General features: G+C 37.4%; 1 protein-coding gene across 1 annotated transcript in view; it reads left to right on the forward strand.

The window, feature by feature from the left end:
- Nucleotides 1–20,361, forward strand: part of PRTG (protogenin) — a 93,641-nt gene that overhangs the window by 38,055 nt on the left and 35,225 nt on the right. The window contains exons 6-14 of the mRNA XM_009994540.1: nucleotides 7,026–7,170; nucleotides 8,156–8,289; nucleotides 8,598–8,735; nucleotides 9,842–10,000; nucleotides 10,592–10,751; nucleotides 11,366–11,613; nucleotides 15,408–15,572; nucleotides 16,525–16,830; nucleotides 17,997–18,185. Of these exons, the coding sequence (XP_009992842.1) occupies nucleotides 7,026–7,170; nucleotides 8,156–8,289; nucleotides 8,598–8,735; nucleotides 9,842–10,000; nucleotides 10,592–10,751; nucleotides 11,366–11,613; nucleotides 15,408–15,572; nucleotides 16,525–16,830; nucleotides 17,997–18,185 (1,644 nt within the window). The remainder of the gene's footprint in view (nucleotides 1–7,025; nucleotides 7,171–8,155; nucleotides 8,290–8,597; nucleotides 8,736–9,841; nucleotides 10,001–10,591; nucleotides 10,752–11,365; nucleotides 11,614–15,407; nucleotides 15,573–16,524; nucleotides 16,831–17,996; nucleotides 18,186–20,361) is intronic.

Raw genomic sequence — 20,361 nt, forward strand, 5'->3', positions numbered from 1 at the left:
TGATTAAAGAAGCATTTTTCAAAAGTATTATGGAGGAAAAGTTCCTGAATTTTCTGAGGTATTGGCAGTAGAGACACAGGGCTAAATGTGCAGTTAAGTTTTTCTGTAGAATTTTCATCCTTCCAGCGTGATAGTTCTGTAGATACGTGGGCTTTTTGTCTTGTGAAAAGACTCATTGCTAGCTTTTGACTTGCATGTTCCGATGTTTCTGGAGGAACAGAAAGAATCTGAAATATACTGAAATGTTTCTGTATGTAGAAACAGTAATTTAGGTGCCAGCCAAGCCTTGCTTTGTAGCATTGATGTTTGTTCCATTCCATCTCCCCTTGTTTTTTTTCTTTCTTCCTTAGAATATTTTTTTTCTGTTATGTGATATTTGAATTAGATCCTTTTTTTTTATTATTCTTCCCCCTCTCCCTCCACTTCCCCCATTTTTGATGTGCGTTCTCTAGGTTTTCCAGGAAAATTATTTTATTTTTCATATTGAGAAATTAAATGTCACACTAATGGCAAACTAGCGTGTTTATGATGTAATCTTAGGTCTGTATCCTGTCTTCTTTCTAAGAGTGAATTTTTAACCAGCCTGATAAAACAGAGGAGGAGCAGAACTTAAAGGTAAAATATGAAGGTGCAAAGTAGAGTGGCAATGTAAAATGAATGCTCTTTTACTGGGATGACCACATTTCCAGACAATTGAAGTGAATACTGATTTGTAAGTCATGTCTAATAATTCAGTGTTAGTATTTCATTGAAATCCAGGGACTAATAGCAGCAATCTCCTTGTTGCACGTGAAAGTAAATTAGTGTAATTTGGGATTAGAGGGCACAAAGTGCCATTCTAGAAAGCTATTCCCGACATACCAGTGATATGAAGTGGGACTGCTCAAAGACTGTGCTTCCTCTAACTGTCCTAGTTATATTATATATATATATATATATATGTATACACACATACATACACACCTGTATGGATTTTAAAATTGTGATGATCTGGTTCAGTAATCCTTTACAATGTATGTTATCTTTGCAAGTGAAATGGTCTGTAAACGTTTTTTTTTAAATATTACGAAAGGCAGTTGGAGTTGTAGGTCTGTACTGCCTTTCTGGGAATGAAGGTGTGGTTAGTCTCAACATTAAAATCTGTGGATACTGATGTTAGAGATTCAACCTGTAATTAAGACTTACTTGTGTGTTAGATTAGGATAATATGCAATATTTTGCTCATCTCTCCTGCAGGTATGCAGGGGTATGCAACATGTGCAATGTGTATGAGAAGTTGAGACAGCATTGGTCATTATTCTCCTCCCTTTCTTACTACAGATGTTTTTAAGCATGCAAGTGAGAAGAACAACTATCTTGGGAGCCCTAATTTATGAACTCATTAATCTGAGGAGAAACATAAGATGAGCTCATGGATACTAAATTCCCCTCCCTGTTTTTAGAATTTGTGGAGAACTATGGGTTAGTTGTTCTGTTGGTGCCAGTTGCTTTTTGTTGGGCTATCTCAGGTCATTAATATGCCAATGTGTGATAACATTTATCTAGAATTTTCATGGGATTCTAAACATCTTGGTAGTGATGTCAGCAGGTTACATGATTTATTAGATTATTTTATTTATATATTTTGTGGTGCTCCTGATTTTTTGGGAAACCAAAAAAAGATTAATTTTGTTCCATCCGAGTTTAAGTATCAAGCTTTTGGCACTGTACACATCCTTGGTTATAAATAAAAACCAAGTAAACTAAAATTTTAAGCAATAGTAGTATAAAATCATGCAATTGCAGAATATTTATTTTAAATGCAAGCATACGGAAAAAAGTGTATTTTAGTTAAGCTTATTTTTCCAACCACTCTGGCAAAAAAATTAAGTAACAGCTGGCTTTATGGAAAAAGCTACCCTTGCATTTTACCAGAAGAGTTGAATTTCTGCTGATTTACAAGAATGCCATTACCAGTATAATGTTTGAATTACAGTCTTTTTCTCTTCACTCTAAAAGAGTCAGAATGAACTGACACTTTTCCTTTGTGCCTGAAAGAGCCAAATGTGTTTTGGATGATATCACTTCCTCTTACAGATGGAACTCAGTTCCGTCTGAAACTCAGTTGTTTGCCTTAAATAGTAGCCATTAAGAGGTGGAAAATATCAGTGCAGATAATGAGTGAGACTGAAGGAAGAGAAAGTCTTTGCAGATGCTTACATTTGTGAGCATCCAAAGCATTTATGAGCTACCAAAGGCCCATAGTTCCAAACCAAATTTTTCTGATCCCTGGTGTGGTCAAGAAGACTTGAGGAATATTTTGTTCCCAAGCTAACATGTACTCTTGCATTTCAAAGAAAAGCAGGAGAATCATATTTGGGTTGGAAGGTGCTGGTTGATGAGAAGCTCAACATGAGCCAGCAATGTGCACCTGCAGCCCAGAAAGCAAACTGTGTCCTGGGCTGCATTAAAAGAAGAGTGGCCAGCAGGGCAAGGGAGGTGATCCCTTTTACTTGGCTCTTGTGAGACCACACCAAACTGGAAGAGGTGAGATTTTAAGTTAGACACTGGAAGAAATTCTGTAGTGTGCTTCTGCATGAACTGATGTGTAAGCTTCCTTCCTTAGCTACTTACTAAAAACATGGCATTTTAAATGCTTCAAGAGCTGTCATCTACCTGCATCCTAGAAATCCTATTTTATGAGCCTTCACAGTTGTCTGGAGAGATTTTCATAGTGTTTGCCTCTCATTTTTCTCATTTTTATGCCTCACATTTAAAAAAAAATAATTGTAGGTCAAACAACACTTGATATTATTTTTTTTTAAGGAAATCACTGTGCTTGTGGTAGCACATACAGAACATAATTTCAGAGTAACCCCTTTTCAGTTATTGTTATGAAAAATGTTACCCATGTTGCTCCATTTGGGAAACACTCACCTCTGAACTGTATGTACTAAGCAGATTCTGAGCTGTAATTTTTGCTGTCATCTCCTGGGAAACTCAGCAATGATCCACCCATTAGATCACTTGGTGACAGCTCCATCTCTGTGTGCTCCAACTGCTTAACCAGATCTGGGGAGAATAGCTATATGTTTGTAGTCTGGCTGCATGTCTGGATCTGTCAGTTCTCATGTAAAGGTTATTCCCAATATAGATCCACACCAGAGTGTGTCATTTGAGTAGCAAATCATTTGGAAAAAGATGTCCATATAAACAAAAGGCATGGCAGAACTCCCCCCATAATCTGTGTTAAGACTTGCTCCTGCAAGGACTGAAAAATTGCTTTAAACTCAAGGAAAATGTGTGCAAGTTGGCTTTGGTAACAAAATCTAGAACATGTATTTGTTGCCTTTTAAAATACTGCTTCAAAGAGAGACAGCATAATGAAAACTAAATTAAGATGAGAAAATTAAATATTACATTTGTCATGCACTGTCCTGAAATCCAGTTCTTTGGGAAAAAACAACACATAGCTTTTCTTTAACAAACATGATTACTTTTCTCAAGTGAAACCTCTTCACCTGAGAATTAAAAAGGAAAGAATCTTTGTTTTGTTTGAAGGGTTTGGGCTATTGTGTAATTCTCAATGGCATTAACACGTAGGCTCTACAGATGGCATGGTGCACTTTTGTTCTTTCCACCTGAGCAGTTCATCTCTCTGAGAGGCCATTATCTCTTGAGAAATACTTAAGAGGCCAGTATCATGCGCTGGAGAGTTTCCCAATATTTGCTTCATTCTGGTTAGATGAAACCCAATTCTGTGCTACTGTTTCAGTTCAGGGAGTGATTTCAGTTCAGGGGTTTTATCTTACATTCTTTCAGGATTTTTATTATACAGTTGCAGTCCAGTCTTTGGCTAGTGTCAGCTGTGATGTAACCAGCAAACTTTAACAATAATAAACATGTGGGTTGTTGGAATTTCTTTTGCCTCTCAAGCTCATTCAGAAAATCACTTAATGACACAGTGTATGAATAGAAAGTGCAGCATGTAAGGGAACAAGTCACCTGGACATGTGAACAAGCTTCAGGACTTCATTTCAAGAATGAAGTGTGTGTGTTGTAGAGTTGTTTGTTTCTCTCTCTTTTATTTTTTAACTAAACTGAATAAAAGACTACTGTTGTATTTAAACAAACAAACCAAAAAGGCATGAGGAACAAACTTTTTAAGTTTTACTTTTTTGTATCATAGCACTTAAAGCTAGGTAAAGCATTTTAGGCACACACAATTTTTTGCATGCATGCAGGAAAGTAAGTGTTCAAAGTATGTATGGTGCAGAAAACACCAACTAGGTTTCTCTAATGTTTAATCAGCATGCCACACCAAGTAATAATTTGAATTTTGAGCAAGTGGATGTTTACTTGAATGGTAAATGAGGGAACTCATACCAGAACTGAACTCTGATTTCTCTCTGCATAGATAACTCTATTGGACAGAATTGTGGGGTTTATGCTGTCAAAGGTATTAATACTCAGAAGTATCTATACAAACACATGTTCCCATCACATAAATTGCAGGAATTTATGAAAGTAAATATGGTTTTTAGCTATTGTTTTCTTCTGTGATCAGTGTTTGCTATAATGCAAATTAAAAAGGGTGGGAGCAGCAGCTTCTTAGAGTAACATTAATTTATTTTGGCTACAAATCTGGAAGTAAAATAATTAAATGGACTGGAGAAGAGAGGGATAACTCAAAAAGGCACTTGCATTTATTGTGTTTTGCAGGGTTGTTTTCAGGAACAGCGTATGTCTCTTGAGACTTTGTTTCTTATCCATTTTATGGAGCTCTGACCTCTTAACAGCACTGCTTTAAAGACTTGTTCTTGGGGTTCTGAGCTGGTTATCAGTGCTTGCCATGAAAACAAGCCTGTTACAAAGAGGTCAGGTTTCACGAGACAGCAATAGACTTGTAAAAACAGATTTTACTGGAACACATAGTCAGAATTAAGAAGAATCCAGAGATTTGAGTAAAGAAGCAAGATACAGAAGAAGCATGTATTGAGCTAAACTGGCAAACAATGTATACATTTAGATGAATGGGAAAAAATTGTTTTTAAAATAATATTTAGTGACATTAATGAGTTTTTCTGAAGATTTTGTGCAGTTCTTCATAGTTCTGAGTTCAGCTATCTTGGAAGATTAATTTTCTGAGGAAATACGTTGTTCCTGCTTGGCTGGAAAGATATGCTTTCAATACCAACCTCAGTTAACAATTTGCACTGGATTTTCTAAGTGATTTACTTGAATCCATTCTTCCTTACTATTATGACATTTTGTGTTCTATGAATGACCAGTTTCCCTTAATTTCACTGTAGATCTGCGAAGCAGCTTACACATAATTATTTTTTATAAACATAGATGAAAACCAAATATTGTGGTTTTGTTGTCTCACTCTGTCCCTTTAAATAATCATACCTATGTAAGAAAATTACAGGTGTGATTTTATAGTTCCTATGGAAATGAAACTTTTAAATGTGTGCAAGAGCACACATAGGACTGTATGGTTACTTGTCTGCCTTGGTAAAATGCCCTTTTTTATGCCACTGGCTGTGTGGTGCAGCTGTGCCATGTGATGGCTCTGAAACTCAGGTTAGGTTGATTTGTGTTTTTCTTATTGTCTGTGCCTTTGTCTATGCTTTGGGAGGTCTGTTCACAAAGCTGCAACACTTCAACTCTGCTGGTATGATTAGGAGCCTCATTCCTGCAGTGCTGGTGCACCTACAGGAATGCAGTGCAAAAAGAGGATTTATTCTGACCAAGAAGTGAAATAGGTATACGAGTAAAAGGAATCTTTAAGTAATGTAGTTTGGCCTGTGTTAGGAATTAATTTGTGCTTGGAGGGGAAAGCAGCCAGGTGATGTCACATTTCCTTCCCACTCCAATATTAACATGTTGGTGCTGTGCAGTAGTATTAAAGTGACAGGGGGGAGTGTACATTAGTACTGTACGTGTCCTTGATGCAGGAGGACATTGTTGAGAACATATTAGAGTAAATAGGATAAAAAAATATTTCAGTTAATAAACAAGTAAAATAGAGGAATTCTTTCAACACAAAACTTGAATGTTGAGAGATATTTAGCTTACTATTCCTGATTTATCTATTGAAAACATGTTTCTGTAAAATATATACAAGAGCAGAAATGTATTTGAGATCTGATTTTTTTAAAATACAAATCCGCACCATTGAGTTTATGCAGAGATTGTATCCCTTTGCAGTTACAGGGGTGGAAATATGTGTGGATTTCTTATTTGTGTTGTGGATTATCCAAAAGGAATTGCCTCTGAAGAGTTGTTCTTTCTGTTAATTATTTTGTAAGTGGCACTGGGTAGAGAGTTTTGTATTCCTTTGGCTTTGATTTTCTGGGCAAAGAAATCCAAGTACTGATCAATTTCTTAGGTGTCTGTTAGGTGGAAGGTATTCATTGATCTGCCACTTCAGTTGGTTTGATTTTGTGAACTCCTTAAGTTTTAATTGCTCAAAATTATCTTGAAGCTCTGTGCATCAGGCATTTGCTTAGTGACCGCTCAGACTGTTGGGCTGGAAGTGTTCTTACATGATTAACATTATTTTGAGGGGTTTTTTGTTTGTTTTTAATTTATTTTTCTTACCAAACGTGAATTTGTACAAATCTGCAAATGCTTTTACTAAAATATGACTGTCAGGAACCAAATGTTGTTTTGGAAGTTTTCTGTTGCAGTCAGTTGGGGTTTGAAAGTATTGTGGGGCGAGTCCCAAACTAGTTGAATTAACATGAACTGCATTAGTTTAATAATCAACACGCTTTCCAGCTGCATCCCAGACACTTAATTCTATTTGAGTGTGTCATTTTCGTTGAAACTTTTTTTTGCTGAATTAGATTAAAGCAAAGTTATTTTAAGTAAGAATTCAACCAACAAAACCGTGCTATCGAGCAAAGCTGATAAGGTCATTAGACTATTTGGAGTATTTCTGGGTGTTTTTCCAAGTTGATCTATGATCTAGAGTTTGGTTTAGCCAGGAATTTTTCCTCACTTCAGTCTTTTTAAATTCAATGTTCTCTTATCTTTAGCCATTTCTTCATTTGAAGTCCAGCCACTTTCAACAGAGGTCCAAGAAGGTGGAGTAGCTCGATTTGCCTGTAAAATAACAGCAAACCCTCCTGCCACCGTGACATGGGAAGTGAATCGAACAACTTTACCTTTAGTCATGGACAGGTATGTAGGTACACATTTTAGAAAGTAATTTATTTCCTGTGATAATTTTGAGCCTGCTACAAGAAGAAAATCTGAGTACTTGCAATGCCATTACATAAATAAGATTCTATGTGTATAATATGTTAAATATTAAAATAGCTAGTAATAGTAATTTATTTTTTTAAATAGGTGTTATGAGTGCAGACCAAAATCACCCACTACTGTCTGTGCAGTAATCACTGACCTATGAATTGTTATTGGTGAATTTTGTATGTGAGTCATCTTCAGGAATGGAAATTGCTGTGGGATAGAGAATAGATTGGCTTTGACTATGGGGGTGGTTTGAACTAGCAGGATTGCTTTCACAGAAGAATTTATGCTGAACCTGCTTTTCTTTAGAGGGCCAATAAAGATTATATGTATAGACAAATGGGTTAAAACACTTCATGCTAGGGAAATTGTGCACAGGGGGACTTGTCTCTTAAATTGATTAATTTGAAGTGTAGGCTTCCTGCTAGATTCTTTCCATGTCCAAGTTGTGTTTGTTGAACCTACTGCTATGCTTCTCAACATAAAACTTTTGTTGAACATATCTAAGATAGCTAGCATGCAAAGGAGGGTAAAAGGAGAAACTTAAAAATTGAAAATATATGTTTGTTTCTGGGAACCATATGCCAGTTATGCCAGTATATCAGAAATTGCTGCCAACCTCGACAGTGAATGTAGTAGCTGGCTAAAGAAGCTTCGGATGGTTGCTTCTGAGGGTGAGAAAGGTCTGCTTGTTGAAAGTAAATTCCTCTGCATTCATTGTGATGCTGGGGGGAATCTTGCATGTGGATCAGAAATACAAGGAGATGAGTCACATATAGAGAATGTTTCTGAGCCTCCAGCCTGCTGTTCCTAGGTCAGTGCAGCAATGACTGTAAATCAAGTAGTTAATTCCATGATGGTGTTTACCAAATGAAAGTTTTATCTACATTTCTTTTTTTGTTTGTTTCTGTGACAGGATAACTGCTCTACCTACAGGAGTCCTTCAGATCTATGGTGTTGAACAGAAGGATGCTGGGAATTACCGATGTGTTGCCACAACAATAGCCAACAGACGGAAAAGCACTGAGGCAGTGCTGAGTGTAATTCCAGGTACTCTGAGATTTTTTCAGTGGCATTGTTGTTGGGTTTTGGTTTTGTTTTCATTTTACATTATATCAAAAACAGGGTTACATGAGTTGAAGAGCTGTAACTGTCCTCTGAACCACTCATCCAAATAATAATTTTGCTTGCTTGTATCTTGTGCCTAAAATACTGTTCAGTGTAATTTTCTACAGTGACTGAAATAAGGCTTTGTAAATTTAATGTAAGCATCCTTAAAAGAAAGTCATGTTTTATTTCATATTTAATAGAGTTTTTGTTTAATTTTTCTCCCCCCTCTTTTTTTTTTCCCTCCAAAGCCTCAGATTTGAAGCCTTTTCACAAGCCATCTATAATAGCTGGTCCTCAAAACATTACAGCATCTCTTCATCAAACTGTCATACTGGAGTGTGTAGCCACAGGGAATCCAAAGCCAATCATCTCATGGAGCCGGTTAGGTAGGTCTTAAAATTACAGCATATGACCTTCAGCCTGTGGAGAGGAAGTGAAACTGGAAAGAAAGGATTTCAGCAATTAGGTTGCTGTTCTGAGGCTTCGTGTAATAGGTAATGATTAGAAGGTTAGGTGGGATAAGTGAAACACTTTCAGTTGCATACTTCCACACTGCTGATGAGAAGCCCTGAGGTTTTCTGAGGCTGTGGACTCTTCACTCCCTTCTGTCAGTCCCACACTGCCTGGTCAGGTGGTGATCTCCAGGGATTTGTGACTCGGAGGAGAGTCAGTGGTGAGTTAGTGCAGGCTGGAGTGGTTGCATCCTATGAAACCATCCTGTAAATGTTTCTGTGAATGTGATTTGGACCTTGTATTAATGGGCCCTTTGGACTATGGATAGGTATAGTCTGCCTGGAAGGAGAGAAAAGAGAGAATGCAGTAAGACTAATAATGTTCATCAGTGCATCACATCTTTCCATGAAAACTACTTCTGTTTTTATTCTGACATGTATGTAAACACAAAAGTCAGGACTGTACCTGTAAAAGCAAATAATGAGAAGTTTTCCTAAATTTTTATTTCTAAAAGTGGGAGAAGCCAAACATATCTTTCTTTGTTGATTCAGCAACTGTTATAGACAAACATGTAAGAAAAAAGTTACCTAACAGCTACAGAGCTTTTGCTATGAAAATGGAAGAAAATCTATGGAAATTGAATATTCTCATTTTATCCACAGCATAATTCAGAAGGAGATAGATGATCCCTATTTGTAAAGATGGTGTAGATGTTGGTAGTGATTAACTGAATCATAGTGCAAAGCAATTGGGAAGGCTAACTGGGAAAATGGCCTTAGTTTTTCAGCTGTGATGTTAAGTGGTTTGTATCTGAAATCCACCAAGTGGTCAGACTCAGCCATCTGAATGGTCAGATAACTAGAGTGAAGAGCAAAGCAAATGCAAAATGGAAATCTCTGAAAGCTCATTTGTGATTTCCCATTCATCTTTTGACTTGTAAACTCTAATCTATGCCATTACTGCCTAGGCAACCTATTTAGATAAGTTATTTAAACACATTGATCAGCCATGTAACCACTGTTCTCCTGCTCTCAAACAGACCATAAGTCCATTGATGTCTTCAATACCCGTGTCCTGGGCAATGGGAACCTCATGATCTCGGACATAAAGGCGCAGCATGCAGGCGTGTACGTCTGTCGGGCCACCATTCCAGGCACACGAAACTTCACGGTAGCAATGGCAACTCTCACGGTGCTGGGTGAGCTTGCTTTGACTTTCACTGTGTCGTGTCAGTTGTGAGCTGTGCTGTGTGCTGGGCTGAAAGTTCCTCTCAAATGTAATGCACTGAGGGCTGTGTGGAGATTGCAAGGACGAAACAGATCACAGCACTGTGGCTGCTTCTTCTGTCTGTTGACTTAGATGAGAAGTCTCAGATACTCAACGTTTGAGTTATAAACTAGAGGTTCATTTGCACTTGGAGATACCCAGGTGCAGGGTTTGCTCTGAGAAGATAGGCTTTCAACATAGAAAAGAAACCTGGAACAAAGTAGAAATATGTAACACATGTATATTGTGAGTGGTATGCTATAGGCTGAAGTTTAGGATTTGTTCATATTCATATAATGCATGAACAACGATGTGTAGAAATGTTGCTATCTGTGGAAACAGCATGTATCTTTAAACAGGTGTGCTTTGTTTACATGGAACTTGCTCTCTGCATGGGTATATGTGTACTTGAGTGGCCTAAGGAGGTTTGTGTGTGGAAAAATCACTATTATTCTCACCATCCTTGCATTTTTGGAGGCTTGATTTTTTTGTTTTGTTTTTTCTTTCCCCTTCTTTTCTGTAGCTCCACCTTCATTTGTGGAATGGCCAGAAAGTTTAACCAGGCCTAGAGCTGGTACTGCTCGTTTTGCCTGTCAGGCAGAAGGAAATCCTGCCCCCAAAATTTCATGGTTAAAAAATGGAAGGAGAATACACTCCAATGGTAGAATAAAAATGTACAACAGGTAAGAGTACAACTGCTGTATGAGAGCTGTGCTAGTGATGTGCTACCAAAGGACGACATTCCAGTAACTAAATACAGCCAAGCAAGATAGCTCAAGCCAACATGAAACTGGATGTTAAATGTAGTTATGGACATTTCTTTGGCAGTAGGAATGCAGATTAGTCAGGACTTAAAATCCTCAGCCAAGCTTTTGAGATCACTGCCTTACCTGGGGAGGAATTTTTCTAGATTTATAATAGTGTAGCGGAGACCAGAATCTTGCTAGTAGTTTGAGGCTCAGTTTCAGTACTGTAGAGTGAACAGGTCATCTTAAAGAGGTGGTTAATAAATTACAACCCTAAAGTTTTGATTTTTGCAGGCAGGGAATAGATTTACAGGTTTGTTTTCACTGTGCCTGGCTTTGCAGGCAAAAACATAAAGGTGTCAGGTTTTGAGGAACACTTCAACTTGCCAACTTTCATGGCTCCATTTCCACATCCACTCTTCTATTAGAGTTGGTGTGTAAGTCAATTATACTAAACTCATGAAGCAGAGGCAAACAACTTGTTGCGTTCTGTAGAGCAAAATGTATCCAAGTTAAACTTTTTTCCTTCTTTTCTTTCTTTTTGGATTCAGTAAATTGGTGATTAACCAGATCATTCCTGAAGATGACGCCATTTATCAGTGCATGGCTGAGAATAGCCAGGGATCTGTTCTCTCCAGGGCCAGACTTACTGTAGTTATGTCAGAAGACAGACCCAGTGCACCTTACAATGTTCATGCTGAAACCATGTCAAGCTCAGCGATCCTGCTAGCATGGGAGAGGCCACTGTATAATTCAGACAAAGTGATTGCATACTCCGTGCATTACATGAAAGCAGAAGGTAAGCAGTTTATTTTAAATACTACTTAATTACTTCTATCTGGTAAGAACTTGAATGCCCTTGCAAAGACTGTCAGATTTTAATGGTTCATAAGCAGGGCTGTATCAGAGCATACCAGCATATAAATGCATATTGTGATCAACAGGTATGCTTGGGGAGAAATGCTTTTGCCTCATCATCTCATTTGTGGGACTGACTTTGGAGTTAGGAATGGACTTTAAAACCTGGGCCTCCATAGAACTCTCTGGGTTTACTTCTGTCCTCAGCAGGAGCTTCTGTCTACTCTCTTCCTTGGGTGGCTTGGCAGGGAAGGATGCAGCAAACAAAAGGATCCTGGAGGGCTACAGGGTTGAACTTTTCACCAGAGACAGCTCTTTTGTCTAGATCCTCAAATTCTTGTGACTTCAGTGGCTTCCTTATATTTTGGAGTAGAATAGCTGATACTTTATTGGGATGAATGTTGGCTGAATGGTAAAATCTGCTCTTGGTCTCCTATAAAGTATAGTCAAACTAGCTGTGAACAGTTTAGCCTAGTCTCTGAAATTATATATAAATGATATATAAATAATATATAAAAGGCAATGGATAGTTAGAGTAAAAATTAGTAATCAGGCATTAAAAAACCCCTTAGTATTATGAAATTGCTTTAAGGTGATTTTTTATGTGGTAGGAAACAAGAATTTTTCATAAGCATCAGAAATTGCCAAATTACTTGAAAGTTTAGGTGCATGGCTTAAACTAAGCTGCAATGCAGTTCTCTTTGCTAGGAGTGATTTCTTTTTCCATTTCTATTCAGTAAGTGGTTTATTCAAGGATAGGACTGCAGATGCTCAGCTCCGTGTGGAATACCAGTCTACCATCTGCTCAGCAGAAGCCAGGAAGGACAGCTTATTACTCTTAATACTGATGCAGGAATAGCTTCCTTTGCTGTTGTAAGTGGGGTATTTCAGGACACTAGAGAATTTTGTCTGAAGGAAGGCAGGAGTTTTAAAAGATAATGAGGACAAGAGGTATGGGAAATTACCCCTTACACTTTGAGTCACTGAGGTATTGTGCTCACAGCCCCTTCCTAAAGCTAATACAAATAAAGTGACCATAGATAAGTTATCTGGGTAATTGCATGTCCAGTGTCAGTGTAGAGCAGAGACTGGGTAACTTCAAAGAAAAGTATCCCTAGGGAAGTGTGTAATTGTGCAGGAAATACCCTTGCACACTAGTGAAAGGAGGCATTTTCTGAAATGTGTTATCTGCAAAATCGTTTTGCAATCTGCTTCATTTAATTACTTATGCAAAGGTTGTATCTTGTGAAAGGAGATTGTAGCTTGCCTTGGTTTAAAAACCAAAACAAAATAAAATTAAGCAACCAAAAAACTGACTTATTTGACCTTGCTTTCAAAAAGACCCATTTTTTTCATCTTTCCAGACTGTTTTGTATTATTTATTTAATGTGGTGCTGTTGTGCATCCTTGCTCATTAGTGAAGAAATCCACTTGGGGAAAGTGGAGAGGGCTGTGCTGAGAGGAATAATTACAGTGGTGGGAATAAAAATGTAGGTGATCTGTGTGCATTTTTTCTTTGATAATGTGATTGGGTATTACCAGAAGATCTACATCAGGACATAAAATACTTATGTCTAATTTTGTAGAAAAATGTTGAGCTTCAAAGCTGGTGAACTGCACTTCTGTAAAAATAATTTATTTCTGACTGATAGTTTGTAAACCTTCCTGAGGATGTTGCCCACATATCAGAGGTGTTATTAAAAACGTAAGAAAATGCCTTTGTGAGAAAGTATCACATCGCAGTCTAATTAAATTTAGCAGCAACTATATTTAAAGAAATGCAAGTTAAATATTAAGGAAAATCTTTTGATGACATTCACACCATACCAGGTCACAGAGATGCTAACATAGACTGTTGACTTTTTTAACACCTTGTTTACTGTGTAAGACTTCTGGATAATTATGTATTAATGTACATTTTATTAATGTTTTGCTTCCATTATTCTTTCCAGCCTGTCTTTACCCAGTCCCTCATATTCTGTTTCAGACCCTAATGAAAATTACCTCAGAGTGTATCTGACATGATTAAAGCTTTTCATGTGTAACCTTTTACTTTATACATTTATGATAATAATTTGCTCTCCTGTTTTAGTTAGGGACCACATTTCTCAAAATGAGTAAGGAACGTTTTATTCCTAAAGGAAAACAGTGCTTTCTAAGTCTCCTAAGTGATACCGATGTTTGATTCCATAAACTTTAAACAGAAAGGAAAATGGGATAATACTAAAATTACATAGTGATCCTGTGCAGTTTTGTAGATTTTTTTTTTTCCTTTAGGCTTCGCAATGTGGTAGGTGCTTTGAATACAAAAGATTCCAGCACTCTTTGTTTAAAAATTTCACAACTTGAGTATTCTGATGTTTCACTGTAAAAACAGGTTCAGGTCCTCTTCTGTACTCAGAAAAGAAAAAAAAAAAAAAAAAGGTTAGTGTTTTAATCAAGTTAGTTGAAGAAACTAACAGGTGGGGTTTTTGTGTTTTTGTTTTTTGTTTCTTTAAGCAGAATACTTTACATTCAAATCGGGGTCATAGTAGCAAGAAGAATAAGGGTCTGATGAGCGTGCATGCTGGAGTGTGTTAATTCCTTGTTAGTGATTTAGAAAAGGCACAAAGGGAACACTGATTGTGGTGGAAGGCAAGCCTTGTTCTCTATTATGGCTGTTTCATTAGGGCCTCTGCATGAGGCCTAGCAATCCATTCAATGAGAGAACAAGTCCTTTTAATTTGAGCTCAAGGATCTTGTTTAGCAGGTCAGAAATCGTGCCTTGCAATTCCTAATTAACAAGCCATTAACTAGTCTGTTGTGAGATGCTCGTAATCTTGTCTAATTAAAATGCTATCAAGTTAATTCATAAATGTGGGAAAACTTAATGGTGGAATTTGCCTTTCGTTTTGTTTATAAATTCAGTTGTGAAGAGAAGGAGCTGGCTCTTACAGAGTTTTGATTGAGTTGACATGCACTTGGAGTGAATTGTTCGCGAACACAGCAGCTTTCACCAAACTTATTCCACTTTATAGCCTTCCTCTATAGGAATAAAGCCCAACAAAGACAAGGACTGCTGCATGCATTGCTATGCCTATTTTAATGTGAATTGCTGAGAATTTTATTTATTTTTTTATTTTTAACAGCTTACTAAGGACCCAAACATTTTTGAAGCTCATTCTGGTCTGTTCTTATTGGCCTTTCTCCAAATTAAAGAAAAAAACGTGTCAATCAAATGTAATAGAATTCACAGGGCTAAAATGAGATCCTTTTGCTGAATAAATTCTTTCTGTTTGTTTCTTTTTTTGGGGGTGTTTGTTTTGTTTTTAATGGAGTGGAGCTCTGGCATTCCTTGCAGTCTGCTATAGAAAGGCTCTGTAAATAGGTTTTGGAAAAAACCTCCCTGTCTCTAAACAAGTAGATTTAGGAGCTCACTATGAATGATAAGGCTATTAGAGCTTGTCTGTTGTGTTACTGTACATTGGGCACAGTTTGTTGTGACTAATTTTAAATAGAGTTTAGAATTGCATTCAGCATCCATTATTCAGGAAAATCCTGAAATACCATAATCTGCACAACAGCAGGACACAGTTACTCCTGTGCATGAAAGAGCTTTCACTTAAGGCTGAAGAAATAGAGGTAGGCTGAGGAAGATCTTGCATGAAATAACTTTGTAAGATCTTAAAGCCAAGATACTGTTATGTTTAGGGATGGCCAGGAATTTTTGTTTGTCTAACTTTTGTTTTATGTCAGGTTTAAATAATGAAGAGTACCAAGTGGTTATTGGAAATGATACAACCCATTACATTATTGATGACTTGGAACCAGCCAGCAACTACACCTTCTATATTGTAGCTTATATGCCCCTGGGAGCCAGTCAGATGTCGGATCATGTGACTCAGCACACCCTTGAAGATGGTAAGACAAATACCTCTGATTTAGGTGAACATTTTTATTTGCACTGAATGGAAGTGTGCGGTCCAGTGCTAACTACTTTTGAGGGTCCCAAATTTCAGTTGGCATCAGTGAGACTTCTGGATATATGCAATGTAAGACTGAGCCAGCTAATGAAAAGTATGAGAATCAAATAACATTCTGACAAGGCAACATTGTATATTACATGGTGTCTTTCTTTGTGTTGAAAGACGTTTCATTAACTCTTGTAAATAACTATTCCAGATCTTTTAAGAACTTCCTCAGTGTTGAGATTTCGATGATAGCCTAGGATTTAGGATTCAGTCTCTATGGCTTTATCTTGGTCGTCTGACATGTGAATTGAACTGCACACCCACTGCACCTTTTTCAAATTTTGGAGGAAAAAAACAAGACCCTACTGACTTATTTCTGTGCAGTGATTTAATTGAACTGAACATCACGGCAACAACAAACTGTTTAGTGTAGTTCATTAGGACTGATAAATAAATTCTGACAGGGTTAAGCTTTGGCAACATGGAACATTGCCAGTTCCAGTTGTCTGCCTGTCACTTTGCCAGGAGTTGCAACCCTTATTACATGATGGGCAGAAGAAAACATGCACTGAGTCCTCAACGGTACAGGTTGTTGTCTAGACTCTTAGTTTAAGCTGCTGCATCTACCTTGATGTGCTATCAGTTTATCAGACAGTAAGGTGTTGACTGCCTTTGATTACTGCTGGCAGAAATAAGAGAAGATTTTGAGGGCCTTACAGAAAGGAGCATGTTAAGGCTGTACTGCGTGTAAGAGGTGGAAAGTATGAGCAGTGTCAGGTTACCCTTAAAATAAACAACCTATAAAGCTTGGTGGATGATTTACTCATCATAGGCTAAGGTGTCAGATGAGAATTTTCTATTTCTCTTCTCTGAGCAAAAAAGCTTTGTCTTTTTCTTTTTAGTTCCCTTGAGAGCTCCTGAAATTAGTTTGACAAGCAGGAGTCCCACAGATATTCTCATCTCTTGGCTGCCAATTCCTGCCAAGTACAGGAGAGGTCAGGTGGTGCTGTACCGCCTGTCCTTCCGCCTCAGCACAGAGACCAAAATTCAGGTCTTGGAGCTTCCAGGGACTTCAGATGAGTATCTCCTCGAAGGCTTGAGACCTGACAGTGTGTACTTGGTTCGTATCACTGCTGCAACAAGGATTGGCTGGGGAGAGGCATCTTTGTGGACTTCCCACCGGACCCCCAAAGCTACAAGTGTGAAAGGTAATTCTTCACATTACCATCAGTTGGAGATGGGGTCAGTTGCAGGCTTCAGCAGAAAGCTACAGGTTTTTTCTGACAGGTAGTACAAGGATGTGAAATAGATTTTCCCATTATGTATTCTTGTTCTTCTAATTTAGAAAAGAAACATGATTTTGTGCATAATCTTCAAAACCTTATGATTCCTTTAATAAATTAAATGCAGATAATACATAGTTTCAGGCTCAAAAGTTGAAGATGACCTAATCTGTCTTATGAAAGCAGATGTGAAAGCAGAAGGAAAAGCTAATTATTCTGGTGTCAGTCTTTGATTGTTTCCATGTGTTGATTTTGACATATTTCACATGGTGGCAGGAAACTTAATTTCATTTTGTGAGCTGCTCAAGTGTTTTAGCTTCTGGGATTGTTTCCAATGATAAGTTTTATTCTTTTCTATGTAATTTTTCAAAAATCCACCAACCCTAAATCCCATTGTTGTTCAGTGTAAAATACCTTTTTGCAAAATGGGATGTTCCACATTAGCAGTGCGTACAAGTACTTAAGGGATCTGTGTTGATGTGTGTCTGATTAGGAACAAAATGCACATTTTGAATATACAAATTGACTTGATATTTGAAGTCTTAGTGATGTTGTTATAATTGAACTTTGGATTTCATTATTATGTAGTAATGTCATTCAGCAGAGGATTCAACTGTGCATTAATATATTGACAAAATGTAGATTTTAGTTAATAACTTTATCTCTTAGCTGTAATCCATGTCCATCCACTTTGGATTTCATTCAGTTTTGACTACTAGAGTGAATTATTAGCACTTGATGAAGTGTGGTGTTACTGTTAATTGCATTTGCTCTGGCTCACTTTAAAAAAAAAGGAGCTAAATCTAAAACTGTCTTTAGAGGATTTAAATTTTTCTTTGAAAATAACTACCGTGTACAATTTATTTATTAAGATGCAGAATTTAAAAGTGTTTCAATTCTGATTTATCCTAAATTAAGTTGTTTGATGAGCTTATAGGGGGGAGTCATAATAGAGAAATAATTATGTGAGTACACAGATGAGCTAGAATCAAAGTCTTGAGTAAACTTTGCCTGATGGGCACAGAGATTTTTGCATGAAGATTAGTTGTTTCTAGAACATAAGAATATTCTATGTATTTCTCTAAAACCAGCACCAAAGTCTCCTGAGCTGCGTTTGGAGCCAATAAACTGCACAACCATCACAGTACAGTGGCAACAGGACTCAGAGGACACTGCAGCTATTCAGGGGTACAAGCTGTATTACAAGGAAGAAGGCCAGCAGGAGAGTGGACCAATTCTGTTGGATGCCAGTGATCTTGAGTACACTGTCAGTGGTTTAGGTGAGTATATAAAATATTTCTTAACTGTTCTGGAAGATAGCAAAGTCAAAAGACATCTTGGAGAGCTGCCTGTAAGGCAGCAATGTTAGGTTTGCCCATCTATTTTGTCAGCAATAAGCTTTGCTAGTTTGAGTAATGCTGCTGATGGTATAATCCTCTGCCAAAATATGTGTTGCACAACGTTTAGAAAACCAGATCTTGTCAGTCTTGAGTAAGTTTGAAAAAGGACTCCCAACTGCTTATGACAAGATACACAACTTATGGTTAGTTAATACTGCAAGTATTAATAGGCAGTTTTTTCAGCTTTTCTATATTTATGCCTGATCTTGTAACTGTAAAATATTAATACAAAATACCAAAGATTTTTCTCTAATATTTCTAGCCTGTTTCTGTTATTTGTAGTCTTTGTCACAGCTATATTGCACAAAAAGCACTGCTTGCTCACTGTAGTAGCAAGTAGCCCTTGTTCATGTTGTTATCCTGTTAAGACTTTTGAGGAATACTGGTGAGTATTTGCAGGACTGATCATGAACATTAGGACACAGAATTTGCTGAGTCTCACTGGAGTCTTTTCACTGATCACCTGACTCTGTTCCTTCCTGTAGCTCTTCTGATGTGTAGCAGTGCAAGTGTGCTGGTGTCATCCCTAGGTGGAAGGTGTTTATGTATGGAATGGCAAATTTATTGCATTGAAAGATGTGATCTATAATGTAATTAGCAAAAGTAATATAGGACTTGATGTGTAGTGTTTAAATGTGTTGGGTAGTGTGGAGAATTAATCTTGACCAAATTATCAAAATTGACCTGCCATCTTAACTAGGTCGAATGGCCTCTTGACCATGCTCAGCTCTTCTCATCTGCTGCATACAGTTGAGATACTATTTTAGGGGAGATTTGAGGAGAGCATTCTGGTCTGTTAACTGGACAACTGACCATCTGTGACCATTTCTAGGTAGAGCATCTGGCAGCAGCCAACTGTTTAACAGAGCTGTGAGACAAAAGAGCAGTGGGTTGAAGGGATATGGTGTCTACATAAGTGCTTTTTTTTTTTTTTTTTTTTTTTTGGTTTCTTGTTATGCAGTTAAAAAGTGGTCATTTCAGTCGCACAGTTTTATTAACTGTGTGATCTACATTATGTGGATGTTCTCAGTACACTAATCCTCCTCAGAGTAAAACATTATTTTACTGAATTTTGTTTGAATGTATATTATATGTGTGTGTTTTTCAGTTTTTATTTCCTGGCAGCATGTGGACAGAGGAGAAAACAAGAGCAAAATGAGTTTGGGAAATCACAACTTTCACAGTGTCACTTTGCTAGCTGAAAACTCCCTTGGCACAGAAAAATTTGATTACGTCATGATTTTCCACTGCTATAATCACATATGTTGAACCCTGGAAAGTTAATACAGACTTCTTGTAGTGACAGTATCTGTCTGCCTGCTCTGTTTGCCTATTGAGAAGCTGCCTGTCTGAAATATTTGTGCATGCTAAATTATTTCTTATAGATGAGCCACCACTCTAGGTGTTTTGACTCTGGTAAACAGTCTTCATGAACTGGACAGAGGCTTTGTGGACTAATGTTCTGCCATCCATCTGCCTCTCCTGAGAACACTAAACTACTGATTCATTGACAGTCTCTTTAAAATAATGTCTTCATGATAAGCTACAGGAATTAGTAGAATTAGTGTGAAACCTGAAGTAGAAAGGTGTGGTTTAAGATTTTTGGTTTCATATATGTTGAATAAAATGGTCAAATGAAAAGGTTATTCCTAATTTGGTAGAATATGCTAACAGTATTAGGTACTTCCCAGTGGCAAAAGGAGTAGTTTCTTAAGCATTATGGGTTGCCACTGAAGTTACATGACTTCCAAACACTCCCTCATCATGTCTTAGTTTGTCATGACCTAAGCTTGTTGGACAATTCCCTGTTCTCTTGCATAGTGATAAACTGCAGATGGACTTGTAGTGACATCTCTCCATGGAATTTTCTGCAAATGTTGGTACAACTGCCAATTGTGCAGAATCTGTGTAGTTAAAGAAGACAGTTCACTTACTCTGTAGCAATTGAAGTGCATGCCAAAATAAGAATTTATAATACTCTTTGATCAAAGAGAACATTAGCATTGATATTATAAGAACTGTTGATTGCATCAGTTGTTGATAGCATGGATATAAC

The sequence above is a fragment of the Chaetura pelagica genome, unplaced genomic scaffold, assembly GCF_000747805.2.
Source record: "Chaetura pelagica isolate M959 unplaced genomic scaffold, ChaPel_1.0 scaffold222, whole genome shotgun sequence".
Taxonomy (NCBI): Eukaryota; Metazoa; Chordata; class Aves; order Apodiformes; family Apodidae; genus Chaetura; species Chaetura pelagica.